This window comes from Mauremys mutica, chromosome 1 (assembly GCF_020497125.1).
Source record: "Mauremys mutica isolate MM-2020 ecotype Southern chromosome 1, ASM2049712v1, whole genome shotgun sequence".
Classification (NCBI taxonomy): Eukaryota; Metazoa; Chordata; order Testudines; family Geoemydidae; genus Mauremys; species Mauremys mutica.
Genome location: NC_059072.1, coordinates 314,229,319 through 314,253,625, shown reverse-complemented (window position 1 = coordinate 314,253,625; position 24,307 = coordinate 314,229,319). Strand labels below are relative to the sequence as shown.

At 40.7% G+C, this 24,307-nt stretch overlaps 1 protein-coding gene across 6 annotated transcripts in view; it reads left to right on the top strand.

The window, feature by feature from the left end:
• The window catches only part of NBEA (neurobeachin), an 842,868-nt gene that overhangs the window by 289,375 nt on the left and 529,186 nt on the right, over positions 1 to 24,307 (top strand). For all 6 annotated transcript variants that reach the window (XM_045015913.1, XM_045015904.1, XM_045015899.1 and 3 more), the window contains exons 17-18: positions 1,432 to 1,524; positions 8,634 to 8,742. In XM_045015913.1, the coding sequence (XP_044871848.1) occupies positions 1,432 to 1,524; positions 8,634 to 8,742 (202 nt within the window). The remainder of the gene's footprint in view (positions 1 to 1,431; positions 1,525 to 8,633; positions 8,743 to 24,307) is intronic.

Sequence of the window (24,307 nt, the reverse complement as noted above, 5' to 3'; positions counted from 1 at the left end):
TAGATATGAGTCCATAGTGTAACACTGTTTCAAAAAAAGTGAACATAATTCTGGGGTGTATTAGCAAGAGTATTATAAGCAAGACACGAGAAGTAATTCTTCTGCTCTACTCCAAGCTGATTAGGCCTCAGTTGGAGTATTGTGTCCAGTTCTGGATGCCACATTTCAGGAAACATGTGGACAAATTGAAGAAAGCCCAGAGAAGAGTGACAAAAATGATTAAAAGTCTAGAAAATATGACCTATGAGTGATGATTGAAAAAACTGGGTTTGTATAGTCTGGAGAAGGGAAGACTGAGAGGGAGGAGGCATGATAACAGTTTTCAAGTACATAAGATTGTTACAAGCATAGGCGCTGACTTCCCCTCTTTCCCGTGGGTGCTCGACTCGCACCTCTGCCCCCGGCCCCTCCCCCACTCCACCCCTTCCATGAGGCCCCACCCCCATTCCAACCCCTTCCCTAAAGTCTCCCCCGCCTCCCTGCCCTTATTGCAACTCCTTCCCCAGATCCCCACCCTGGTCTCGCCTCCTCCCCTGAGCATGCCACATTTCCACTTCTCCCCCTCCCTCCCAGAGCATGCTAACGCTGTCAACAGCTGTTTGGCAGTGGCCAGGTGGGAAATGCTGGGAGGTAGGCGGAGGAGCAGGGACACAGCGCGCTTGGGGGGGGGGGGAAGAGAAGGGGTCAAGGGGTGGGGAGGAAATGGTGGGTGGCTTGGGGAAGGGGCGAGGCCTCCTTGGCTCAGGTGTCCAGTGGCAGGTCGGCGGCAGCACCAGGGAAGACTAAGCCTTCCCTGGCCTATTATACCCACTGCCCATGGCAGAAACCATTTTAAAAAAGGGTGGGGGGCGGTTTCCAGGTTGGGAGAGTGAGTGTGAAGTTTTGCTAGGGAGAGAAGTACTCTCTGGTTTCCTGCTGTCTTATAAAACTTCTGAACCTGGCCTTGGCTAGCTTAAAGGCCTAATTAACCACTCATCTTGAACACAGCAAAACTGTCCTACTGCTCAAGGACTGTAGAATGTTTTTTTTTTGTTTTGTTTTTGTTCCAACTGGAACCTTGGCTAAAGGAAGCAGCCCTGTGTCTGTGGAACCTTGGATTAGATTGAAGGTCTTGTTTGTTTTTCTTCATTTGGACCAATAGTCAAAGAAAGAAGCCTTTTGACTGTTTAATTTAATTTGGTTGAAACTGAAATTATTTCCCCTCCATTTTGAGACCTGTCTTAAAGGGACCATGACCCCAACCCACTAGCATAGCTTGTGATCCCACCATACTTCCTTTCACTTATATGTGTTTGTTCCTTTCTTAGCGCTTTTCTTACTATTTTACTGTTTACTTTCACAGTACTATGAATGATTCCATGGAAATGTCTGGTGTTTGGTGGTAAACTGAGAGAATATGCTAACTGATTTTTTTTTTAAATTTCATTGTAGAGTCATTTATAAATTACTGGCTTCCAAAAGTGAAAGTATCTGGGTGCAGGCTCTGAAGGTACTGGGATATTTTCTCAAACACCTGGGTCACAAGTAAGTGTACCGTCTGAAGTAGTTGTAGTGTCATACAATTATTATAATTTGTTTTCTTTTTTGTAGTATTCAGTTTAAAATACAAAACATGACATCTAGAAAGTGCTTAGAATGCATTAACTGCAGTGTCTATGATGAGTAATTTGCAGATTCTGTTTTTATAGATATGCAGTGAGGAAAAATATCTAATTTTCAGATTAATTTCTTACAAAATAGTAATTTCAAAAGGTAAAAAACATTGTCTGGTAACTTTTAAATGTTTATGTGAAAATAAGTCTTAAACCAAAATTGCTTTAGAAAACAAAACAAAAAACTCAGTAATGGTGTTTATAAATTAAATGTATTGTTCTCATTTGGCCATATATCTCTGAAAGTGCAGTAGATATGAAACTCAATGTTTTATGGATCATTAAAGATTGTTTGTCAGTCATTTGCATTTTCAGTTGCATTAGGAATAAACATCTAGGAGGAATTACATAAAGACATTTAAAAAGATAATGGAAATAAATAAAATTGAGGAATAATAAAACATTCTCATAAAAATATTAGCTATCACTGTAGAGTAGCATCAAGGAAAATTTTATGACCCAGCAGAGCCAAACACTTGATCATTTGGAAAGTAAAATCTCTATATACACAAAAGCTTATGCTGAAAAAATCTCCAAGGTGCCACAAGTGCTCCTGTTCTATATACAATAGTTAATTTTTACATAGCTTATTGTACTTCATACATGACTCACAAAATGCTTTAGATTTTGATCTACATAACATAAAAAATTTTTTTTAAGGTATTCTCTTCTAGGATGATTTGGATTAAGAAGATCAGTGATTATGACTGTAGACAAGAATATATGTTCTTTTTTCTTGGAGTGAGAATGTTATCTGGCTTCAGTTTTCAGTATTACCTGAAATTTCAGGGTAGTGATTTAGAAAGACTATAAGAGGGAATTTTATTAATGTGGGATGCGGTTAAAGGAAGGTTAAGGATTTTAGCTCAACTTGATGATTAATTCTGACACTTTAGATATGGTGATTGGCCTACTTAAACAATTGAGTTATGAGAAGAAAAAATATTTTAAATAAAGAGTGTTTGTAAGATTTCTGTCCCTGGGAAAAGTAAAAGTCTAATTTAAGGAAATCTGCTGTGGAATAAGACACAGAACAGGTAGTATGTTTTACTCAAAAGTTCAGCCTTTCAAAATGTTTGATAGTAGGAAGTTATGATCTGGTGAGGAGTTGACATGAACAAGAAAAGTAGATAGATGGGACCTTGATTTGATGGACATGTAATTTGGAGTGACATCCAAGGCTGAAACTAGCAATATGATACTCCAGAAAGAGAATGTAGATGAAGAATTAAAAATAATGATCAACTCCATGATGGAAGGGGCTTAAGTTCCAGATATAATGCCTTCATCAGAAATGAGGAAGTGGTTAGAAAAGTAGGTATCAATCTAGGACAGGATATTTGTAGACACACTATTTTTTTCTTGAGGGGCTCTAGCATAGAATGATCAATAAAGTACACTCACTTAACAGACATGGTTAATTGTAGAAAAGATGCCTACATGGAATTTTTCTCAAGGGATTTATTAAGTTCAAATTGCTGCTGTTAATCATATTTTGTATTTCTAATTTGCATTGCACCTGAGGATCCCCAAGGGTTTTATAAATATTACTGGCTAAAACCTCAAAACAGTTGTGTTAGACAGGAGTTCTTTCCAATTTAAAAATGGGTAAAAAGGCCTGAAGCAGTTGTGATTTGTCCAATAACGATGTTGTGACCAGTCTAGTGAATTGACTACAAAATTGTCTTTCTGCCAATAAATCAATGGCAAGCTCTGTTGCTTCCCAGGAACACTATAGGAAATGAAGGGTGGGATTTTCAAAAGTGCTTAAAGGGGTTCTCCCACTGAAAATTTGGGTTGTCTGAACCCCTGAAGCTCTTCGGAGAATCCAGCCAATTATGGATGCATCAGTAGGGACTCCATAGTTAAATACAATCAGCGCATCATTAGAGAAGAAATAAAATCCCTTCTGTTTTGCACTTAAGTTACTGAATTTGCTTTCCAAATGTGATGTGATAGCTCTTCATAAAGGAATTTTCTGTAAATTTTTTAGCGAATCTTTACAGCTGAAATATTTTAAAATGCTCCCATTTTGAAATTTGTCCTGTTCACATCACATTTTGGGAGTTTGAATAGCTAAAAACTCACAATCCTCAAATGCCAAATCTCACACATGCATACCTGTGCACGTCTATCTGATTTTTTTTCTGATATCTTGGACTTGGACCACTTCTGAAGTTTTAAAACTAAACAATTATTCCTGGTAAAGAATAATTGTGAGTAGTACAATGATTATCCAGAAGAACTGCTGGGTTCTGTCAGCCACGTCATTTTTTCTGACACTGCAAGCTTGATTCATCAGCCACAATCTGCATGTACCCCTAGTGAGCGAGGGAGGGAGGGAAGCTGGGCAGGGAAGAGATGGGACTTGAGGGGAGATGATAATTTGTGAAAGAGTTTGGAGAAATGGGATTTATTAGGGATTTGTGAGACCCAGGGGCAAAGACGCTTGTGTGCAATGTGAAGCCTGAGCTAGACAGAATTAGGGCTTTGAGGCCTAGGGTGGAGGGGAGCCAGTCCAGCCTCCTGGCCATCAAGGTAGTAGTGCCATGGGGAGATCTTGATTCCTCAGTGCAGACAAGCTTGACCTTCCCCACACACAACCTTGGTCTCTTCATCCACCAACCAAAAGCCTTTATCCGAACGCCTCCCCGCACTAACAACCTCATGTTCTGTTTATATGGTGCACTATAAAATACACTTATGTTTATGCACACACTGAGTTTAATGCTGTAATTTTTATGCACAGAAATAACTTGAAAATAATCTCTAACATAAATAGCTCATTCTCATACATTTTTCCTAAACATTACAGAAAAAATGACACTATTTGCAGTTCTTCACACACCAATACAAAACCACATATGCAGCTTCACACAATGTAACTTACAAAAGCTGCATTAATATTAATAATTAAAACACCTAAACACAAAACCAGTTAACATTGCTATAGTTCATAGGTGTCCATTGGCTCTTTAGCAGAAGAGTCAAGATAGTTGATGCTGAGAAGGGGAACTAATAGATGAGTGGAGTGTAGATGATATGTCAAGTGACTTAATTGATTCTTTCCTTCTTATTTATGTTTTTTGTTGGTTGGCTATTTTGTCTAACCACCTTAATACAAAGTCAACAAAGTTGTGTGTCCTCTCTCCCCCCAATTGTATTTAGTTGATTTTTGTTTTTGTTTTTATACAGAATGTATGTTAAGAGAGTGTTAACTTTCACATTTAAGCACAAGTCAGGAAATTTCAAAATTAAAGGTGCACACATTGCCATAAATATGTCCCCTTGCATGTGCATACCACAATAGTCTAATTGTATGAAAACATACTATTTCTCAAATACATTGTCTCAAACATGTAAGATGACCACATTTGCAGTTGGGACATTGGATGGGCTGGTACTGAGGTGGTACTGAGAATTTTCTTTCTCAAGTGCACGGCTGGTGAGTCTTGCTCGCGTGCTCAGGGTCTAATTTATCACCATGTTCAGGAAGGAAATCCCCCGAAGTCAGATTGGCAGTGATCTTAGGGGGATGTTCGTCTTCCTCTGCAGGATGGGGCATGTCACTTGTGAGGATCCTTTAGGTATATGTTACTACATTAATTCTATGCCACTGCAGAGGCTTCAAGAACTGATGCACCTCAGTCTCTGTCCTCTGCCTGTGGCACAGCATAATTTAGTCTCTTGTAATACTTCGGTCTAATTTTAGTTGTTGGGTTTGTTTTGTGGATGGTTGGATAGTGTTTAATGGCCTGTGATATAGAGCACTGGTCCCCAAACTGTGGGGTGAGCTCCACTAAGGGGCACAGAGGAACATTCAGGGGGTGCGCGGCAGGAACCGGGCCATCGCCCATGAGGGGCAGGGAGGTACACCCACTTCCAGTCCCACTCCACCCTCAGCCGAGCTCCGCCCCCAACCACATTCAGCCCCCAGTCCTGCTCCGTCTCCAGACCAGATCCATCCCCTACCCTACTACACACCCAATCCCACTCTGGCCCATGCCCCAGCTCCACTCTGCCCCCTGCTTTGCCCCCAGACCAGCTCTGCTCTCAATTCCTCTCTGCCCCCAGACCAGTTCCACCCCCAACTCCGCCTTCAGCCCAAGCTCCACTTCTGAGGAAGCCTTGGCTGTGCAGTAATTGAGGTGGGGGGGGGGGCGTGAACAGATTCTGTTAACAGTAAAGGAGAGTGCACCACTGATATAGAGAAGATCAGAGCAGATGGCCTGGTTGTCCCTTCTGGCCTTAAATTCTGTGGCACAAGTGTGGTAACCTGTAGTGTTTTTCTTCCTTACACTAATTTCATAGCCCCAGTGGTCCAGTGTACCTTTAAAATGTACCTTTAAATTAGCTGTTACCACTTAAGAAAGAGATCTTGGAATCATTATGGATAGTTCTCTGAAAACATCCACTCAATGTGCAGCGGCGGTCAAAAAGGTGAACAGAATGTTGCCCATCATTAAGAAAGGGATAGATAATAAGACAGAGAATATCATATTGCCTCCATATAAATCCATGGTACTCCCACATCTTGAATACTGTGTGCAGATGTGGTTGTCCCATCCCCCCAAAAATATATTGGAATTGGAAAAGGTTCAGAAAAGGGCAACAAAAATGATTAGGGGTATGGAATGGCTTCCGTATGAGGAGAGATTAATAAGACTGGGACTTTTCAGCTAGGAAAAAAGATGACTAAGGGGCGGGGACGGGATATGATGGTCTATAAAATCATGAGTGGTGTAGAGCAAGTAAATAGGGAAGTGTTATTTACTCCTCATAATACAAGAACTAGGGCAAGAACTAGGGTTCACCAAATGAAATTAATAGGCAGCAGGTTTAAAACAAACAAAAGGAAGTATTTCTTCACACAACACAGTCAACCTGTGGAACTCCTTACCAGAGGATGTTGTGAAGACTAAGGCTATAACAGGGTTCAAAAAAGAACTAAATAAGTTGATGGAGGATAGGTCCATCAATGACTAGTAGCCAGGATGGACAGGGATGGTGTTCCTAGCCTCTGTTCCCCAGAAGCAACAGGGGATGAATCACTTGATGGTTTCTTGTTCTGTTCATTCCCTCTGGGGCATTGGCCACTGTCAGAAGACAGGATACTGGGCTAGATGGACCTTTGGTCTGACCCGGTATGGCCATTCTTATCAAATTTCTATGCAAGTTCTCCTTTATAAGATAGGTGCTTACAAAACTTGTTAAAATGCCTTCCTTGGGAGCAGTGTTGGTGAGAAGTCAGTTAACCATAAAGCCAATATTGCTTTGAGCACATGTAGTATATATAAGCCAGTAAGTTTTCATTATTATTCTTTTGTATCCTCAATCTGTAGTATGTTACATATACCTGTATTGTGTTCATATAAATGACTCATGAGCTCCTTGCTATGTTCAGAACAGTACATAGCACTACAAGATGCTCCACATATATTTAAGGTTGTTGAAACTTGTATTATATTTTATCATTTTAGAAAGAGTGTGGTATGTAATTATGAAACTGAAGACTGTATTGTAATGAATATACACAAGAGGCAGAGCTAAGATTGTGTTTCCTGACTCTTAAATTGTTAATCATGCAATTTTAATATTTTATTAATGTAGCTTTTTGTAAGAAACTTTATTTAAAAAAAAGTCTGAAAAAATAACAAAAGTGTGCTATATTATATTTATTCTCATCTCCCTTGCAAATATTGACAGAAATATCTGTGAATTTAATAAATTAGAGAGATTTGGCTACATACCACCAGAACAGTTTGTGCAACTTGCCTTTGTAGTTCCATAGAGGAAAGTCATGAAAACTTTTCTATTCTAAAAAGCGACAGTGTCTTGTGGCACCTTATAGACTAACAGAAGTATTGGAGCATAAGCTTTCATGGGTGACGAATGTGTCTGATGAAGTGGGTATTCACCCACGAAAGCTTATGCTCCAATACTTCCATTAGTCTATAAGGTGCCACAGGACTCTTCGTCGCTTTTTACAGATCCAGACTAACATGGCTACACCTTTGATACTTTTCTATTCTAAGCATTTCAGATATGACCACTAGCACTCTTTATGTATTATGTATTGGTTTAATCCATATTGTACCTATTCTTCCATATAGAGTGTAAATGCTTCTGGATAGGGAGTTTGCACTTCATTTTCCATATTTTTTTTCTTAAAGCACTGTGTAGATTTATGGCACTATACAATAAGTACTGTGCATATTTATGGTGCTATATACATGTTTAAACAGAATGCAATTTGGGGGATTGGCTGAATTTCCCTGATGTTTTATTTGGGAACCAGAGCTTCTTCCTTCTCTACTTTTAAGGTATAGTTTGTTCTGACTTGCGTTACAATATGCTAAAACAGTATTCCACTCAGCTGGAATTTCACAACTCTTCAGAATTTTGTATTGCTCATACTGGATTGTTTTAATAGATATATGAGGACTGTTTTATTGTCTGTATGAAAGAAAGCTGTGAACAGAGACTGACAATGGTAATAAAATCCTTAAATGTTAAAGTACCTTTCTTGCAAGACATATGGGAGTGTAACACTGAATCTTGTGAGGGAAAGGCAGCACTTCATGTTGCTCATCAGTTACCCATCTGTCCAATGTAGGGATATCCTTGACAGATTTGGGGACGGGGGGTACAGCCTAGTCTGTCTGTCCTCTACCAAAGGAAAGTGTTTATGATGAACATCTTTGAGGGCAAGAAGGTAGTTACATACAGGAACCCATCCTGCATATAAAATTGCATTCTCACAACCATTCAGTATGGCCAGAACAGCTTAAATGAATATTCAGAAATAGCTTAAAGTAATATGCAACATTACATGATAAAAGGATAATAAACAATATAAAACATAGATATTATAAAGTCCAAGTTTGACGTGTGGAAAAAAATACATTACTTCTCTAGTTTTGCATCTACTTAAAATCTTCAGCATGTTTATATTTTGTATTTTTATGTTCTTTCCTCCAGACGAAAGGTTGAAATCATGCATACCCATAGTCTTTTCACTCTTCTTGGAGAGAGGTTGATGCTGCATACAAATACTGTGACCGTTACAACATATAACACACTTTATGAGGTACAAATTACTTAAACATGCAAATATCATTTGTTGCAAAAAACGTGTAGAATAAGAAAAATGTTTATATGAATCTGTATTTAAAAGATTTCAATCTTCAGGTCACTATGGCTATATTAAAATCTGAAATTTAAAAAAAGATCCTCTCTGAATCAAACAAGTACTTATCGTGTTTGTTTAGATTTTTTTTCATAAGCACTGTTGCAATTTTTGCAACTTGTCTGTAAAGCTTTACATACACCTATGGAGCTAGAAATGACCTTTGATTTAGATTGTTAAAAAAATTATTTTATAAAGAAACTTTGAGAGCTCTAACACCTTCTGTTTTTGCAGCAGTCTTCTGAAATTCAGTGGGAGAAATCCTTGGAGGCATAAAAATGCCTCATTTGTTTTTTCTAGTGAAAGTCAATTGGGGTTTAGTTGAGTTGTAAATTGTTGAAAATTTCCATTTGCCTTCTCTAGGTTGTGTGGTTGGCAATGTGCCAAAATAATAACTGAATATGAACACACTAATTTAAGGCTGGGTCCATGTTGTTGCCAAAAGAGCATCAGCACACACTGAATTGGGAGCCCCATGAGTAGACAGCCTGGGTATGCCAGATCCATTGAGATAGAGTGGGGCCCAATTTCTCCTGACAGCCTCCAGAGACCCACCAAATGACCCCAGTGGTCCATACCCTTCGCTGGTGGCAAAATACAGTGTAGGAGCCTCCCACCTCCTGGCACTGGGCTTTAAGGAACACATTGCATAGTGAATTACAATCAGATAATGAATTAGGTTGTGTGTGGGATTGCTGCCTCATTTGCTTTAGAAGTTGTAAGGTATGTACAGAAGGAGGCAGAGGATTGCAGGAAGAGAAAGGTGCTGTTGTGGTGAAGGAAGATGACTGTGACTTGAGAGGACTCAATTGTAGCCCTGCATATGTCACTGACTTTGTATGTGATGTTGAGCAATCCAGTTAAAGCAAATTTTGGCAAACTAACTGTGTATTCTGAATTTTTGGCATGCCCAATTTGAAACACCTTGCACTGATTTTTCAGAAGTGCTGAATGCTCAAAGCTGCAGTTGAACTCAGTTGAAGCAGTATATGCTCAGCTCCTCTGTCAGTAAGGCAAAGTGGTCTGGAGGAATGAGCACAAAGTTAGGTGTGAGGAGTTCTTCTTTGCATGCCTATGTGTATTCCACTGTGGGTAGGCATGCGGTCGAAGAATTCCTGCAAGTAGTGTCTGTTGATCCATGCCTGTATCCCTGTTCTCATCGTGCTCTGCACCCAGAGTATAAGGGGCAGGGCAAGGCAGAACCACCTCTTCAGTTCCTTCTTACCACCTCATAGCCTGAGTCAGAAACCTCCAGTGTCCCAAGCTGATCCTTTCTCTTCTTCCTGTAAATATTTAAAATGTTAAATTATTCTTAGTTTTTGTTGTTAGTGTTTTGATAGTTCTAGTTAGTCAGTTTTAGACTCCCAACCCTGTGCTCCCAATCTCCCAGAATGGGATTTTGAGGATGCCCAAGAGTCTGGGCTACAAAAATTGCATTTTCTGCCCCTGCTTCTTTTTGGTGAGCAATGATCATCAGTGCTGCCTCTGCTCCACCAAATGCAATTTTTGACACTCCTTTCCCAGCCTAACTCAGCAGGCATTAGAAGTTCAACTTCAGAAACATGTTATGGAGCAGGCAATGAATCCCCATTCAGACCCAGGCCAGGGAGACTTTCCTGAACATTGGCCAGAGTGTCTGACTCTGGAATTGAGTGGGACGAGCCCTTTGTCTGACCCCCTCATGGGAGTAAGGGGCACTCTTACATACATAAAAACAGATCCCCTCCTAGATGATCTAAGGGGAGAGACCCACCTCGACTCTTTCCAAGTCAGGTGAGCCCTCATGCCTGAGCCATAAGAAATTAGGTCCTCCTAAGCTGCGTGGGCATGTTCAAAAGACTCATAGAAGTGAAAGTCCTTCAGTAGCAGCCTCCACATTGACTCAGAGGCTGACTTTGGTGCTACCTAAAATGAAACACTGAGACCCAAAAGATCAGGAATTGCTGGTACTGTCAAAGATTGTGAGTTGATTACCTGAATGATTTTATCACTCTCCGTCATACAAGCCACCTCACAAACAACAAAAGATGCATCTTCCACTTCACCTGTGGCTACCCAGCCTCACCTTCCAACCAAGAGTTATTTTTAACATGACACCAGAGAGCTGCAACCTGGTATTGATGCCATCTCCACCTATTACTGAGATCCATTGGGGAATAACTAGCAAAATTTCCCCAAAACTGGGCAGTGAGAACAACAGACCAGTACATGCTGGATATCCATTCCATCTGTACCATAGTTTCTCTGCCCCCCTCCTCCAAAACCCTCTTCCCTGTCCCTTTTCAGGGACCCAGTCTCATAAGGTGGTTCTCCTTCAGGAAGTACAATCTCTTCTCCAATGGGGAGCAATACAGCAGTGTACCAGGGTGCTGGTGCAAAAGCACCTAATTAGCTCCTGCCCAGTCAGCTCCAATCAGGGGAAACAGATTGGAGCTGATGGAAAAGGCCTGATGCTTGCCTGAGGATTGGCAACACCTGCTGGCCTGACAAGCCAAGAGCTATAAAGGCTGGGAGAGAGCCAGAAGGTGGAGAGCAGCCAGGGAGAAGTCAGTCAGGGAGGGAACTGGAGGCCTCCTAGCTGAAGGCTGCCTCTGCCTGTAAAGGAGGTGACTAATCCTGCAAGGCTTGTATATAAATACACTGGTGGTGGGAGAACCTTATATAAATAAAGACATAGGTGGTTCACAACTCTGAAGCCTCTCTGACTTTATAGGATCAACACTGGATTCAGTCAAAGTGAGGGCCTACCTCTCCACAGATTTCACTCCATGAGCACTGTGATAGACCTGGTTACGCACAAACTTTAGTGTGTAATATACCTTACTCTCCAGGGCCATATGCCAGACTGAACCTTCATTGACTGTAAGCTGGCTCCAAACAGTATGTACACCAAGCGCACACAGCATGAATACCATAGGGACAATTCCTTCTAAGTGAGGGAATGGTGGAGGGACACTGGACATGTGTGCATGGGAATTCCATTTCTATCCCTCACACCCAACAATGATAATTACAGACCTCTCCCTGGTAGGATAGGGGAGCTCATATAGACAATCACATAGCACTAGGATCCCTCGGGCAGCCAGAATGCACATCAGTCTTCTGGAACTGAGAGCCCTACAACAAAACATTCCTACCATTCACACAATCCCAGCACATCCTAATAATGTCGGACAACATAACTACTATTTTCTATATAAATAAGCAGGAAGAGATGTACTCCATCCTGCTCTTTTTAGAAGTGGTTAATTTATGGACCTGGTGTATACAGAACCAAATAACCCTATCTGCAGTGTACCTCCCAGACACCCAAAATGTGCTGGTGGACAGCCTCAGCAGGCATTTTGCCACCTATCACAAGTGGGAATTACCTGATTCAGTAATAAACACCACCTTCACTCAGTGAGAAACAGGAAGTGTAAAGTAAACTGCTTCAGTGAGCAATAGTCCTCTTCTACCTTTGACAAATCACTTCAGTTATGCCTCCCATTGCACTATTATCTCTGGTTCTATGGAAAATTCGACTAGACAGGGCTCAAATCATCCTCATTGCCTCCAGATGGCCCAGACAATTATGCTTTCCAAACCTCCTACAAATCCACTTATCAATGTTCAGATCTTTTGAGATTTCTTGATCCAGATAAATGGCAGGGTCAGACATTACACCCCCAATGCTTTCATCTCATGGCATGGTATTTGGATGGGCATTGAGCCTAGAACATTCCTGCTCTGAAGCTGTGAAAATTACTCTCACTAGTAACAGAAAAGACTCCACTGGAAAATATAATCTAGCCATGTTGAAACCTTCATCTGTCTGGGCCCAGCAAAACTATATATCTCCAGAGGCACCTGATATTTCCACAATTTTGGATTATATTCTTATCCTCAGGGTAACAGTCAGGTTGTTGAAATCTGGTCAGAAACTTTCCATCTGTGAAGAAACCAATCCCCCAAGGGGAATCTTACTTTAGTGCTTTGAGCACTCGCTAAACCTCCCATAAAACTGCTAGCTATGTGTTCCATGTCTTACCTATCAGTGAGGGTTACCTTCCTTGTTGTCATCACCTCAGCCAGAAGAGTAGGAGTACTAGGGGCTTTAATGGTGGATCCACCAAACACAATATTCCATAAGGATAAGGTCTTGCCTTTACTACATCCAAAATCCAGTCCTAAAATAGTTTCAGAATTTCATATAAACCAGTCAATTCACTTACCTGTGTTTTTCCCAAAGCCTCATGCCTCTAGTGAGGAGTGCAGACTTCATTCCCTCCATCTGTGATGAGCATTGGCATTCTACCTGCAGAGAACAAAACAGATTAGGAAGTCACCTAGACTGTTCATTGCCATAGCAGAATAAGTATGAGGACAAGCCATGTCTTCTCACAGGATCTCTAGCTGTAGCCTTCTTTCAGTTGACACAGCTTCCTCCCTCACATGGGTAAGAGCTCACTCTATAAGGGCTCAGGCAACCTCAATAGCATCACTTCGAGAGGTACCCTTTCTTGATATTTGCAGGGCAGCTACATGGAGTTCCATCCACACATTTACAGGACATTACACCTTAATCCAGGACTCTGCCACTGATTCATCCTTTGGGACATTAATCCTGCAAATAGCTATACAAGCATCCTCACATCCACCTCCTTTCTAAGTACTGCTTGTCAGTCACCCACAGGAGAATACACATAGGAACCACAACTCGAAGAAAGGTAAGAAGTTACTTACCTTATTGTAATGAGTTCTTTTAGATGTGTGGTCCCTATTTGTATTCCACTACCCACCCTCCTTCTCCTCTGCATCAGTTCATGACTGGCTTCATAGTAGAGAAGGAACTGCAGAGGCGGTCAGTCCACCTCATCCCTTATGCCTTTGGTAAAGAGCATGAGGAGGTCAGGAGCACAGATCAATGGACACTACTAGCAAATATTCTCCGGTCTCAGGTACATGGAGCGCAATTGTGCCCACAGTGGAATTCAGAAAGGGACCACTTATCTCAATAACCTCTAGTTACATTAACATTACTTCCCTTTCCTGAGTTCTAATCTTGGTTTTGCCAGTGATTCACAGTGTGGCCTCAGGCAAATCTCATTGTCTCAGTTTTCCCACTATAAAATGAGAAATAATATGGAGTAATATGCAAGCTCTTTTTTCTAGGGAGTGAGAGAAATATTCTGCAGTAGTTTTTTGGATTTGACCAGAAAGAAACCTGTTGAATGTACTTGTCTTTGAATTGCTAGTTATGGCCTTAAACACACTTCTTTTATGAAGCCAGAATGACTTACCAAATTGCTGTTTCATCTTTTTGTGCCAAGCTGTCAGAAAAGTTTTCCAGGTTGACACAAAAAATCCATGGTATGTTTCTGTACCTTTGCAATGTAAATTTTAAAGTTTGATGGGATTAGCTATATCAATCTCCAATTTGAAAAAAAGGCAAAACAATTTGCTTAGGTTGAGACAGTTGAGTTGGCATAATTGAACTGCTGTGTGTCTCATGCTCAGTTATATCTGTGTTTTTAATACTGCTAACTTTCTGTTCAGAGTTACAAGCATGCACTAGAATAAGAGACCTTAGATATGGAGTGTCTAAATGCTCAGTTCATGAAACATGGTAGTTGACTTGAATCATTCTTATGATCTACAAATATGATATTGACCTTTGATCCTGAACACACAAATTTTTGTCATAAGCTCCTGAAAGTAAGTGATGCTAAATGACCCAGTGAAGACGCTTGCTTTCCATATAGCAGTGCCTACATTTCTTTGATAAAAGTTCAAAATTGCAGGAGAGGCTGATCTAAAATAATGGAATGATTTTTTTTCAGATACTTTCAGGTACCATAATTGCACGTAATCAGAACTGAGATGAAAGGTTACATAATATGTAAAAGATATTTGCCCTAAGACTGATCGTATTGTAAGCCTTTGAGACAGGGAATTTGTTCTGCTATCTCTTGTAAAATGTCACACATATTTGTGGTGTTTTCTAAATGATTGGTGATGATAAAAGGATTCTATGTAAACAAAGATATTAAATATTTATAACTGGAACAAGCTTGATTACCGGTTAACAAATGGGCTTGCTGTGTTTTGAAATAGAATTTGGATCATTAGTGAACTGATTGCTTTAAGAGTGGTATCTCCCCAAATATGTTATGAATTCTCAAAACACAGAGGATATGTACATACTGCTATTTAAGCTTTATTTTCTTCTTTGAGTGATTGCATGTGTCCGTTATGCTGTGTGGGCACGTCTCATGTACCAGTGCTGGAGAGTCGTCCCTAGCAGTACCTATGGGGTGGCTTCATCCATCCCTGCCTCCTTGTGTTCAGGGAGAAAGACATAAAGGGCAAAGCTGCCCCACTCCTCCTTCAGTTGCTTCTTACTGTTTGTGGTCAGTAGCTGGAGCATTCAGAACAAAGTTGTGGGTACTTCAGCTTACTTTTTGTCTAGTGGTACTGTTCTTCATACACTGGACTTTTTTTTCTTTCTACTTTTTAATTTGTTTAAATTTTTCTTCATTCTTGTAATCAGGTGGGCCTCCGGACCTTGCCTGGTACTGGTGGAGCCTATACCAAAATCTCCGGGTTTCAAGCCTGATTCTGGTTGTTGAAAGCCAGTGTCTGCCAGTGACCCTCATTTGGGCTGCCTAACATGCTGCACTGAAGATCAACTAAGAGACAGGTGCTCAATCTGCTGGGGCTTAAAAAGCAGAATGAAAAAGCTGAGAGAGGAGCACCTCAACTTTCCATATATTCCATATATTGTTATGGAAGTGGCTCTTTGTCTGGCATCCAAACGCTCTTGGTCATGGTGAGAGAGCCCATTCACAGCTCCTTCCAGGTGTGCTCCCGTGGCGTTGCCAACAGAGAGAAGTCTTGGGAGATCCCCATTGCCAGTATTGCTCTTTCAAGACCTAAGACACAGAACAATCCATGTCTCAAAAACGCAAGCAAAAGTTGTCATCAGGTTCTTTGAGGTCCATGGTATGGGACTTCCTACAGAAAGTCAATCTGGTACCAAGGGTAAAGTGTGTCTTTGGCTTGATGCTCCCTGGTACCAGCTCTCACTGACACCCATAGACCTGAAGCATTGACTCCAGTATCCTCCCCACAGGGACCATCAAGACCAGCTACTTCTTTGGCTATGACAGTACATCAGCCATCACTGATCACAGTGGGACAACCTCCTATACTGGTGTCAACAATTGTGGAGTCCTATATGGCAGTGAGAGATGTATTATGCCATTTGGTACTGCCATCACCATTGATTCAGGGTGAAGAAGCTATTTTGGCACAGTCACAGGTGTAGGCTCTAGTATAGTCTGCTATAGTCAACCTTAGGCCCATTAATACATTCATCTGCCTTCTCTGTGTCTGTCTTTAGACCTCTGGTAATGACTCCATATCTTTGCATGATTCCGATAGTTACGAAGCCTTTCATGCTCACAGTTCCAGGCTCTGAAGACTCCTCCCAGTGTCACACTGCCTTGTCTTTAGGATGAGGGTCTGGAACTGGAAGTGTCCTCAGTGGTATCAGAGAATTTAAAGTCTACCAAGAGCTCCTCAGAAGAATACAAGTAGAGATGGTAGAGGAGAATAGAAGAATAGTTTGCATCCAGCTATGATTGTAAAGGTAGCCCTACCTATAAGTAAGGCCATCATGCGGCCTATTAAGATCCTGTGGCAAGCCCTTTCATCTGTTCCACTGGTGGTTAAATGAATGGATTGCAAACACCAGCTTCCATCCCAAGGTTTTGAGCAGTTTTAATTACATACTGTTCCAGGCTCACTATTAGCTGCAGTAAATTACAGATATCATCAAGGCCAGGGACAAGGGTATCCCCATAGAAAAGGATGCAAAAAACCAAGATCTATTGGGGGGAGATGTATTCCACAATGAATTTCCCTCTTACTGTCAATCATCAGGCTCCACTGGCCCGTTATGACCTATTTTAATTGTGAGGCAATGTCTCAGTTTGCAAATAAATTGCCAGAAGGCTCTCGGGAACCATTCCCGTCTCTTGCTATGGAAAAGCTGGTCTCTTGATCATCTCTACAGGCTTCTTTAGATGCAGCAGGTTCTGTGGCCAAGCCTGTGGTGACAGCAGTAACTGTGCACCATTCTTCCTGGTTGCAGTCATCAGGGATAGCTGCAGAAGTACAACGATTGAGAACCTCCCTTTAAAGGACTGTGCCTTATTCTCATCCAAAATGGATGAGGCATTATGCACACTATAGGACTCTAGAGCAGTTTTGACGTTGTTAGGTCTGTACACCCAGGATACAAAGAGGACAAAATATCATTCTCAATATCCGTGAAAACAGCAATTCTAGTCCTATAGACAGCCTGACCGTTCTGTGTGCAAGCAAAACTCTTGGAGCAGGAAGCCTCTAGCTCCCATATCCTTAGTCACATGAGCCAGCAGCCACAAGTCTCAAAGGCCCCTGTTTGATTCCTATATTGAAGACAGCAGGTAACTTGCCAGATCTTTCTGGCCCTTCTCCTCCCTTCAGGAAGAAGCTTATTACATTCCCTGCTTGCTGTCACCTCAAATAAGTGGGTACAAAGCATGGTGGAATTGGGATATACTCTACAACTCTTTCTGTCCTCTACTCCCATGCCACTTTTCAGTCCCTTTTCAGGGACCATTCTCAAGAGTGTGTACTAATTCAAGAAGTGCAGACTTTAGGTTCTTTGGAAGCTGAAGAAGTGCCACCTCTTCTTCAGGGCAGGGTTCCCCCCACCCCTGATACTTTCTAATAACCAAAGCCAGAGGAGTCTGACCCATCCTAGACCTTTGGAGTCTAAACAGATACATAAAAAATCTAAAGTTCCATATGGTGCCCCTTGCTCCTATTATTCCTCCCCTTGATTCAGGAGACTGTTATGCTGAATTTGATTTATAGGATGCCTGCTTTCGATGTGGCAAACCGCCCTGGTCACAGGAGATTCCTAAGGTGCGTGGAAGGAGAGGATAATTAATATTCACAGTTCTGCCCTTTGGGTCTGTCTGAAGTCCCTCAGTGCCCCAATGGGAATTGTAGTTTGGGTCCCTCATTCTCATTTATCGTCTGCATTCCCCTTCCAGTATATGTCCCCCATGATGGGCCAGCACTGCAGAGCTCAGTCATAGGAAGAGACTGTGGTGTATCATGGGAGATAGTCAGGTCCTGGTGCCCACACCAGTGGGGCAAAGGGAGGCAAGAGGTATTCCAGGAGACACAGCAGCAGCTCCAGTGGGCAAGTTCCCTGCTTAACAAATAGAAGTCAGCAGCAGAACTGGTTGAAATTAGGACTGGTTGACATTTTTTTTTTATTTGACAGAAAATTGAGTATAGAACTAAATGGAAATTTTCACATATAGTATCTGCTTTCTTATCAAATTCTCAACCTTCCTTCAGGAAACAGAACACTCAAAACTCAAGAACTTTCAGCTGAAAACCAAAATATTTTTTTTCAGGGTTTCTTTCCCCAACTTAACAGGTGAACATTTGGGGGATGAGGGGATGGAGGGAGGAAAACATTTTCTAACCAGCTCTAGTTGAAATATTCTCTGCCAATTTGTAGAATTTTGGTCAATATTTGACTAGTGAACCCTTTACAAAACAATTAAAATAACCTATTTATCTGGATTTCTAAACTATTCACCAAATAATACAAGGGCACAATTGGGTTAACCTACCGCCCACCCCTCCAATGGGTAGTGCACACAGTAACAATGTTATCTCCTTCCTAACACCAAACCAGTCAGTCGTTGCTAAATCTATTAGGAACTCATGTATGGCTGTCTGTCCTATCCAATGATGATGTCACAGCATTGCATGTGTCCTCATGTGGCTGTATAACCTGACCCATGAGGAGCAAGATGCAAACATGTCACACACAAACATGCAGGCTCCCATGGAAGACTTTGCATGATACTTGGGCCTTTTTTTCAGTCAGTTTTTCTTGCCTGTCTTCCTCAAACTGTTCTTGACAGTAGCTCTCCATTCATGTGTGTCCTTGGCTATGTCTTCAAAGTTATCAATATTTATGCCACATAAGGCTCCCGCTGCAGCATTCATGGGACATGTCCCTATCGTGGACATCTGCAGAGCAGCGACATGGTCATCTGTCTACATGTTTTCTAGACTGTATTCACTTACTGAGAAAGCAGTCCTATAGTCCCTCTTGCAATGAGACTCTGAGCCCCACTGCCTTTAATAACACCTTCGGAGTCACCCACAGTATAATAGACATATGCAAGCACTCATTCAAAGCAGTTATTCATCCTTTCAGAACTGTTGTTCTTTGAGAGAGATTGCATTAGTCCATTATACAACCCACCTTCCTTCTCATTGGGCTTTTGGTGGGAGGGAACTAAAGGAGAGGTGCGGTGGCTCTGCCCTTTATACCCTCCTATCTAAGCAGGAGGAGCCTGAGATGGGTGGGGGCCACTCCTCCAACTAACACTAGGGAAAATTGAACATACACCTACAATGTGATGGACACATGCAACACATCTAGAAGAATAATAGTTATGAAAGAGTGAATAGTGACTGCTTTTTCTCTTAATTTGGCCCTGCATTAACTTGTGAGGCAGATTTTAAATCTCTTATTTTGGAGGTTTGACTAAGTATGAGTATCTTTAGGGTGCCTTTTCAAGTTGTTTTTCTTCATTAAGTGGCTAAGTCAACACACTGAGGAACTGAAGGGTGGGGGTGAGAGGTTGTGAGGAGAGTGGGATCCCTGATTTGTTAATATGAGTGATTGAGGTACTGTCATTTGAAGCATCACATAGGATATTTTAGGAAACATCCACAGTATGAGCTAGGGGTGTCATTCCCAGCTCAAGTACACATACTTACACACTAGCTCTCATCTGAACTACCATGCTAAACATAGTAGTGTACCCATGGTAGTATGGGCAGCAGCAGGGGTGGCATGGCCTAACTCTCCCAAGTACATACTCATGGGGTCCTGGCGGGTTTGTAGGCTAGGCAGTTATTTTTTATTTTTTTATAATTGGAGATAGGTATATCTCCTAGAACTGGAAGGGACCTTGAAAGGTCATCAAGTCCAGCCCCCTGCCTTCACTAGCAGGACCAATTTTTTGCCCCAGATCCCTAAGTGGCCCCCTCAAGGATTGAACTCACAACCCTGGGTTTAGCAGGCCAATGCTCAAACCACTGAGCTATCCCTCCCCCCTAATAATTAACTCATGCCCTGCTGCCTGTACTATGCGGCTACACTACTGTTTTTATTGCACTAGCTCAGATGAGGGCTAGCACAAATATGTGTAGAAATCATGCCTTTAATTCTTAGCATAGATGTAGCTTGAGGTGATCTGCCCCACTTTACCTATGAATATGCTCTGTAGCACCTGTGGCTGCTTAGTAGAAGTTCATGAAGTTTCTTTCCAAAGAGTATCACAGTCCAGCCAGCAGTGATTTTGAGCAAGTCAGGTTTATATGTTGGTCTTGAACATTTCAGGTGGCTTTGAGTACATCAACTTCTAGATGCATTGGTATTTCAAGCTACTTTGGTGGCATTAACTTCCAAAGGACAAAAGTTCTGAGTTTATAATGAATCATGCATTAATGTCTTTGAATTTGTGGTTTGTTTTTACATGCAGAATAAGATGCATTACACCACCGATGATATACACATACATAACTTTGTAACTGGTGTATGTTGTTGCCCCAATACAAAACAATTTGTCATCTCAGAATAGGAACAAGTTATGGAATAGGAAAGGGATTCTGTCTTCCTCATAATGAGGAATCATAGGACTCTGTCTGCACAATATGGCTATGTCTACACTGCATCTGCACTGAACTACACTACCAATTTCTGTTGCAAAACTCTTCCAGCTGTGTCTTGCATCAAAAGTTCTCACCTAATATTTAATCATGTCCTTAAACTATCCTAGGTGGGGTTTTTTAAGTGTGAGCTCTGCTTGAGCTAGCCTGCTAAAAACAATAGTGTAGCCAAGGGTAGCATGTGCAGTGGCTTGGGGCCATCTGTATAGATACCTAGGGTGCATTTGTACTTAGGTGACTAACCCAAGCTGCTGCCCACGCTACCTCTGCCTACAATACTATTTTTAGTATGCTAGCCCAAGCAGAGCTAGCATGTGACTGTCTCCCAAGTTGGGAAGCATGATCCAAACTCCAGTGTAGATGTATCCTAAGGCATGTGATTATGCCTTTCTCCTGATCTAGGATAGAGCCCACTTTTAAGAAACACCTGTGATAGTTTATGGATATGATTCACGGTGGATTTGATTTAAATTACTAGTCAGGAAGACTCTCTTTAATCATGGATTTCTACAGAAAAGTGCATTCTTGTTGGTTATTATAACCTTAATACATATTCTTCACAACTCAGAGATAGATGTAGGTTTCATTTTTAGAAGGTACACACTATACATTTTTAAACAGTGATTTATTTTGTAAACTTTTCAGATTAGTTTTACATCTATATTAGAAAATGAATGATTGTTTGGTTATTTCATTTACCAAAGGTAATTGAAGCAGATATTTATAAAGTCATTGGGAGGTGAACAATCTCCAGTTCAACAGGTTAATCATCACCAGACAGACACACACATTGTTTTATTTAACTAAAACAACAACGTTAACAACAATTGGATTTTTTTCTTCAACAGCAAACCTATAATATTTTCACAAAAGAAGCGCATGATTTTTTGAATTTAGTTATGCATTCAAGCTTTTTAAAATCAGGTTTGTTTTTATTAAAATTGTTTGTTTTTAACTAAAATAGTTACATGAAATATTTTTTAAAAACAAAAATTAAATTGACTGTCAGCCAGGTCAACATGAAAAACTTAAAATATTGGCTTCTGCAGCTAACTCAGTCATTTTTACCTTCATTTTTCTGTTGTTCATAATCTAGAAAAGAAAAACAATCTTTCCTGCTTTTTCAGGTTCCAAACGATTTCTCAATTTGGAATGAATTAGTCTAAAGGAAGAAAATATTCTTTCTACACCGGCAGAAGAAGCTACTGCTGTTAAAAGTGAGATTATCACTTCAACAGTCTCTGAATCCAAATGCTTAAGTGACTTCCACCAGTTCACTGGTGTGACTTTCTTTAAAACATCAGCAAACATATATTTCTTGAATGGTTCATCCTTAGCTCTGAAGTTTATTATAGTTGGCATTATGGAGAGATGATTGCTGGATGTCCATGTCATAGCCAACTCCTCTTCTTCAGCAGTTAAGATTTGACCCTGGTATTGAGTGTTGAGAATATTTGCAAGAAAATGAGCTGGAAATGGTGCTTGTCCCATTCGTTTCTTTAATGCTTGTAATTTAACTCTGTCATTGCATATTTCTCTTTTTAAGATTCCAAATTTCAGCAGTGTCAGCAATAAAACAGCTATTTCCCTGCATTTTGTTCAAGGCTACAAAAATAGGCTGCAGGGTACTCAGCATGTGTTCAACATTTCTCTTAAGCCCAATGCTGAGAACTTTGGCTGTGATAGTGCCATCTATTTTTTTCACGATTTTGTTCACAAACTGACATCAGATTGGGCCAGCTCTTGATATAGTGCTCAAAACAGTCCACTACTGAGTTCCATCACACATCTTGTGAGAGAGTTAGCTTGGTTCCTCCCACTTTTTTCAGAGCACCTGCTGCAAAGTGGTTGTTGCAGAAGTATTTTGCAATTTCAACAACATTAGCCTTTATTTCTGGAACACTGAAGTCTTTGGCTAGGCGGTGTATCAAATGAGCATTGAAACTCAGCTTATTAGCTTGGGACTCTCTCTTCTAAATATTTTCTTCTCATCTTGGATACATTTGCAGCACTGTCTGACCAAGGTGTGTACTAGACATTTGAATTTTTTTCCCCACAGTTTGTTATAGCTAGTACTGCTGCTACTTGTAAGTATTTTGCTGTGTATGCATTTCCTGATGTATCAATTGTTTCTGTAAGGAAGACATTCCCTTCTTCTGTTCTCACAGAAGCACATACAACAGGATCGTTGTGGACATTGCTCACCCCATCAAGACTCGGGTTAACAATTTCACCCTCTAGACCTTTTTCACACTGCTCAATTTCTCTTTCATACATTTTATCCAGAAATTTGCATGTGATATCTCCTCTGTTGGGTGCACTGTATCCTGGTCTTAATGACTGACTGACTGAACCATGTTAATAAAGTGTGGGTTCTTAATCATATGGAAAGGAGAGTTTGTTGCATACAAAAAAAACAGGCAATTTTTTCATCAATTACCTCTTTTTGTAATCCGCTGGTTCTTATCACAAATTTATATATGGTGGTTTCTGGATGATGGAGGGTTTTTTTCTTTTCTTTTTGCTACAGGTGATATACTGTGGCTATGTGACATACGTGATGTGACTGAAACACTATCATTGGCAGATAACTCTGAAACTATATAAAATAATGGTGATCTTGAAGGTGGATAGTCTTCAGAATCCTGTATGTTGAGGATGGATTCTCCTTAAAAAAGTCAATGCAGTTATTTAATTATTATTACCATACTGCTCATTTAGTACACTCATTGAATTCACTTTAAAGGTGAAATTGTAAAAGGAAGATCTGCCTACTTCAGCTATTTATTTATCACAAATCACTGCTATATTTTTTGCTCAAACATGAGAATTCAAGAATAGTCCAGAAGGAAGACAGGCAGTCCTTAAGAGAGAAGTATGAAATAAAAAGGTTTACCAACCTGAAGATCCTGCATGTTCAGACGTGTTCCTTTCATCATCTTCAATGCAGCTTCCTCCTGAGAAGGAACACTTTCATTTGGTCAACCAGGCCTTGCATTTCTTTGTTGCACTGTTTGTATTTTGCACGCATGCATGTCTTGCCCACAGGTAGAGGAACGTCTTTAAAATATTCCCAAACTGGGTCTCTTTTATGGCCTGCTGCCATTATAGGTTTTCCCTTCTAGTGAGAGAATGGTATGGTAGATCTCAAGTCAATGAAGGCTACGCTTGGAAAGACCTCAAGACTTTTGGAATATGCTGGTCAAACAATCACTTTTGTTTCTACTGCCTGTCCCTCTCTTCTCACATTTATCTGCAAACTTCTCCTTGTCCAGATCTATTCCACCCCCAACAATCTTCTATTCACCGAACTTTTTGAAACTTTGCACTTTTAGAGAGAGGTAAAGGATCAGCTCTGTGTACACAAATTTGCAGAGGGACAATAGGGCTGAGGTCTGTTTTTCCTCACCTCTCTCTATATATTTATTTTAAAACATTTTTGCTGTTAACAAGCATGTTATCTCTGGAGACACAAATCCACAGTTTGAGAACTGCAAAACTAAGCATCTCTGATGATATTTTCTAGACTGAGCACTGAGTCCCATTGGATAGATAGAAAAATTAACCTAAATAATCTATACAAAAGCCTCTGGAACCCCATAAGATTGGGTGTCTAATCTATGAACTATTGGAACTAATTTACAAAACTTTTCTTAAACATTAC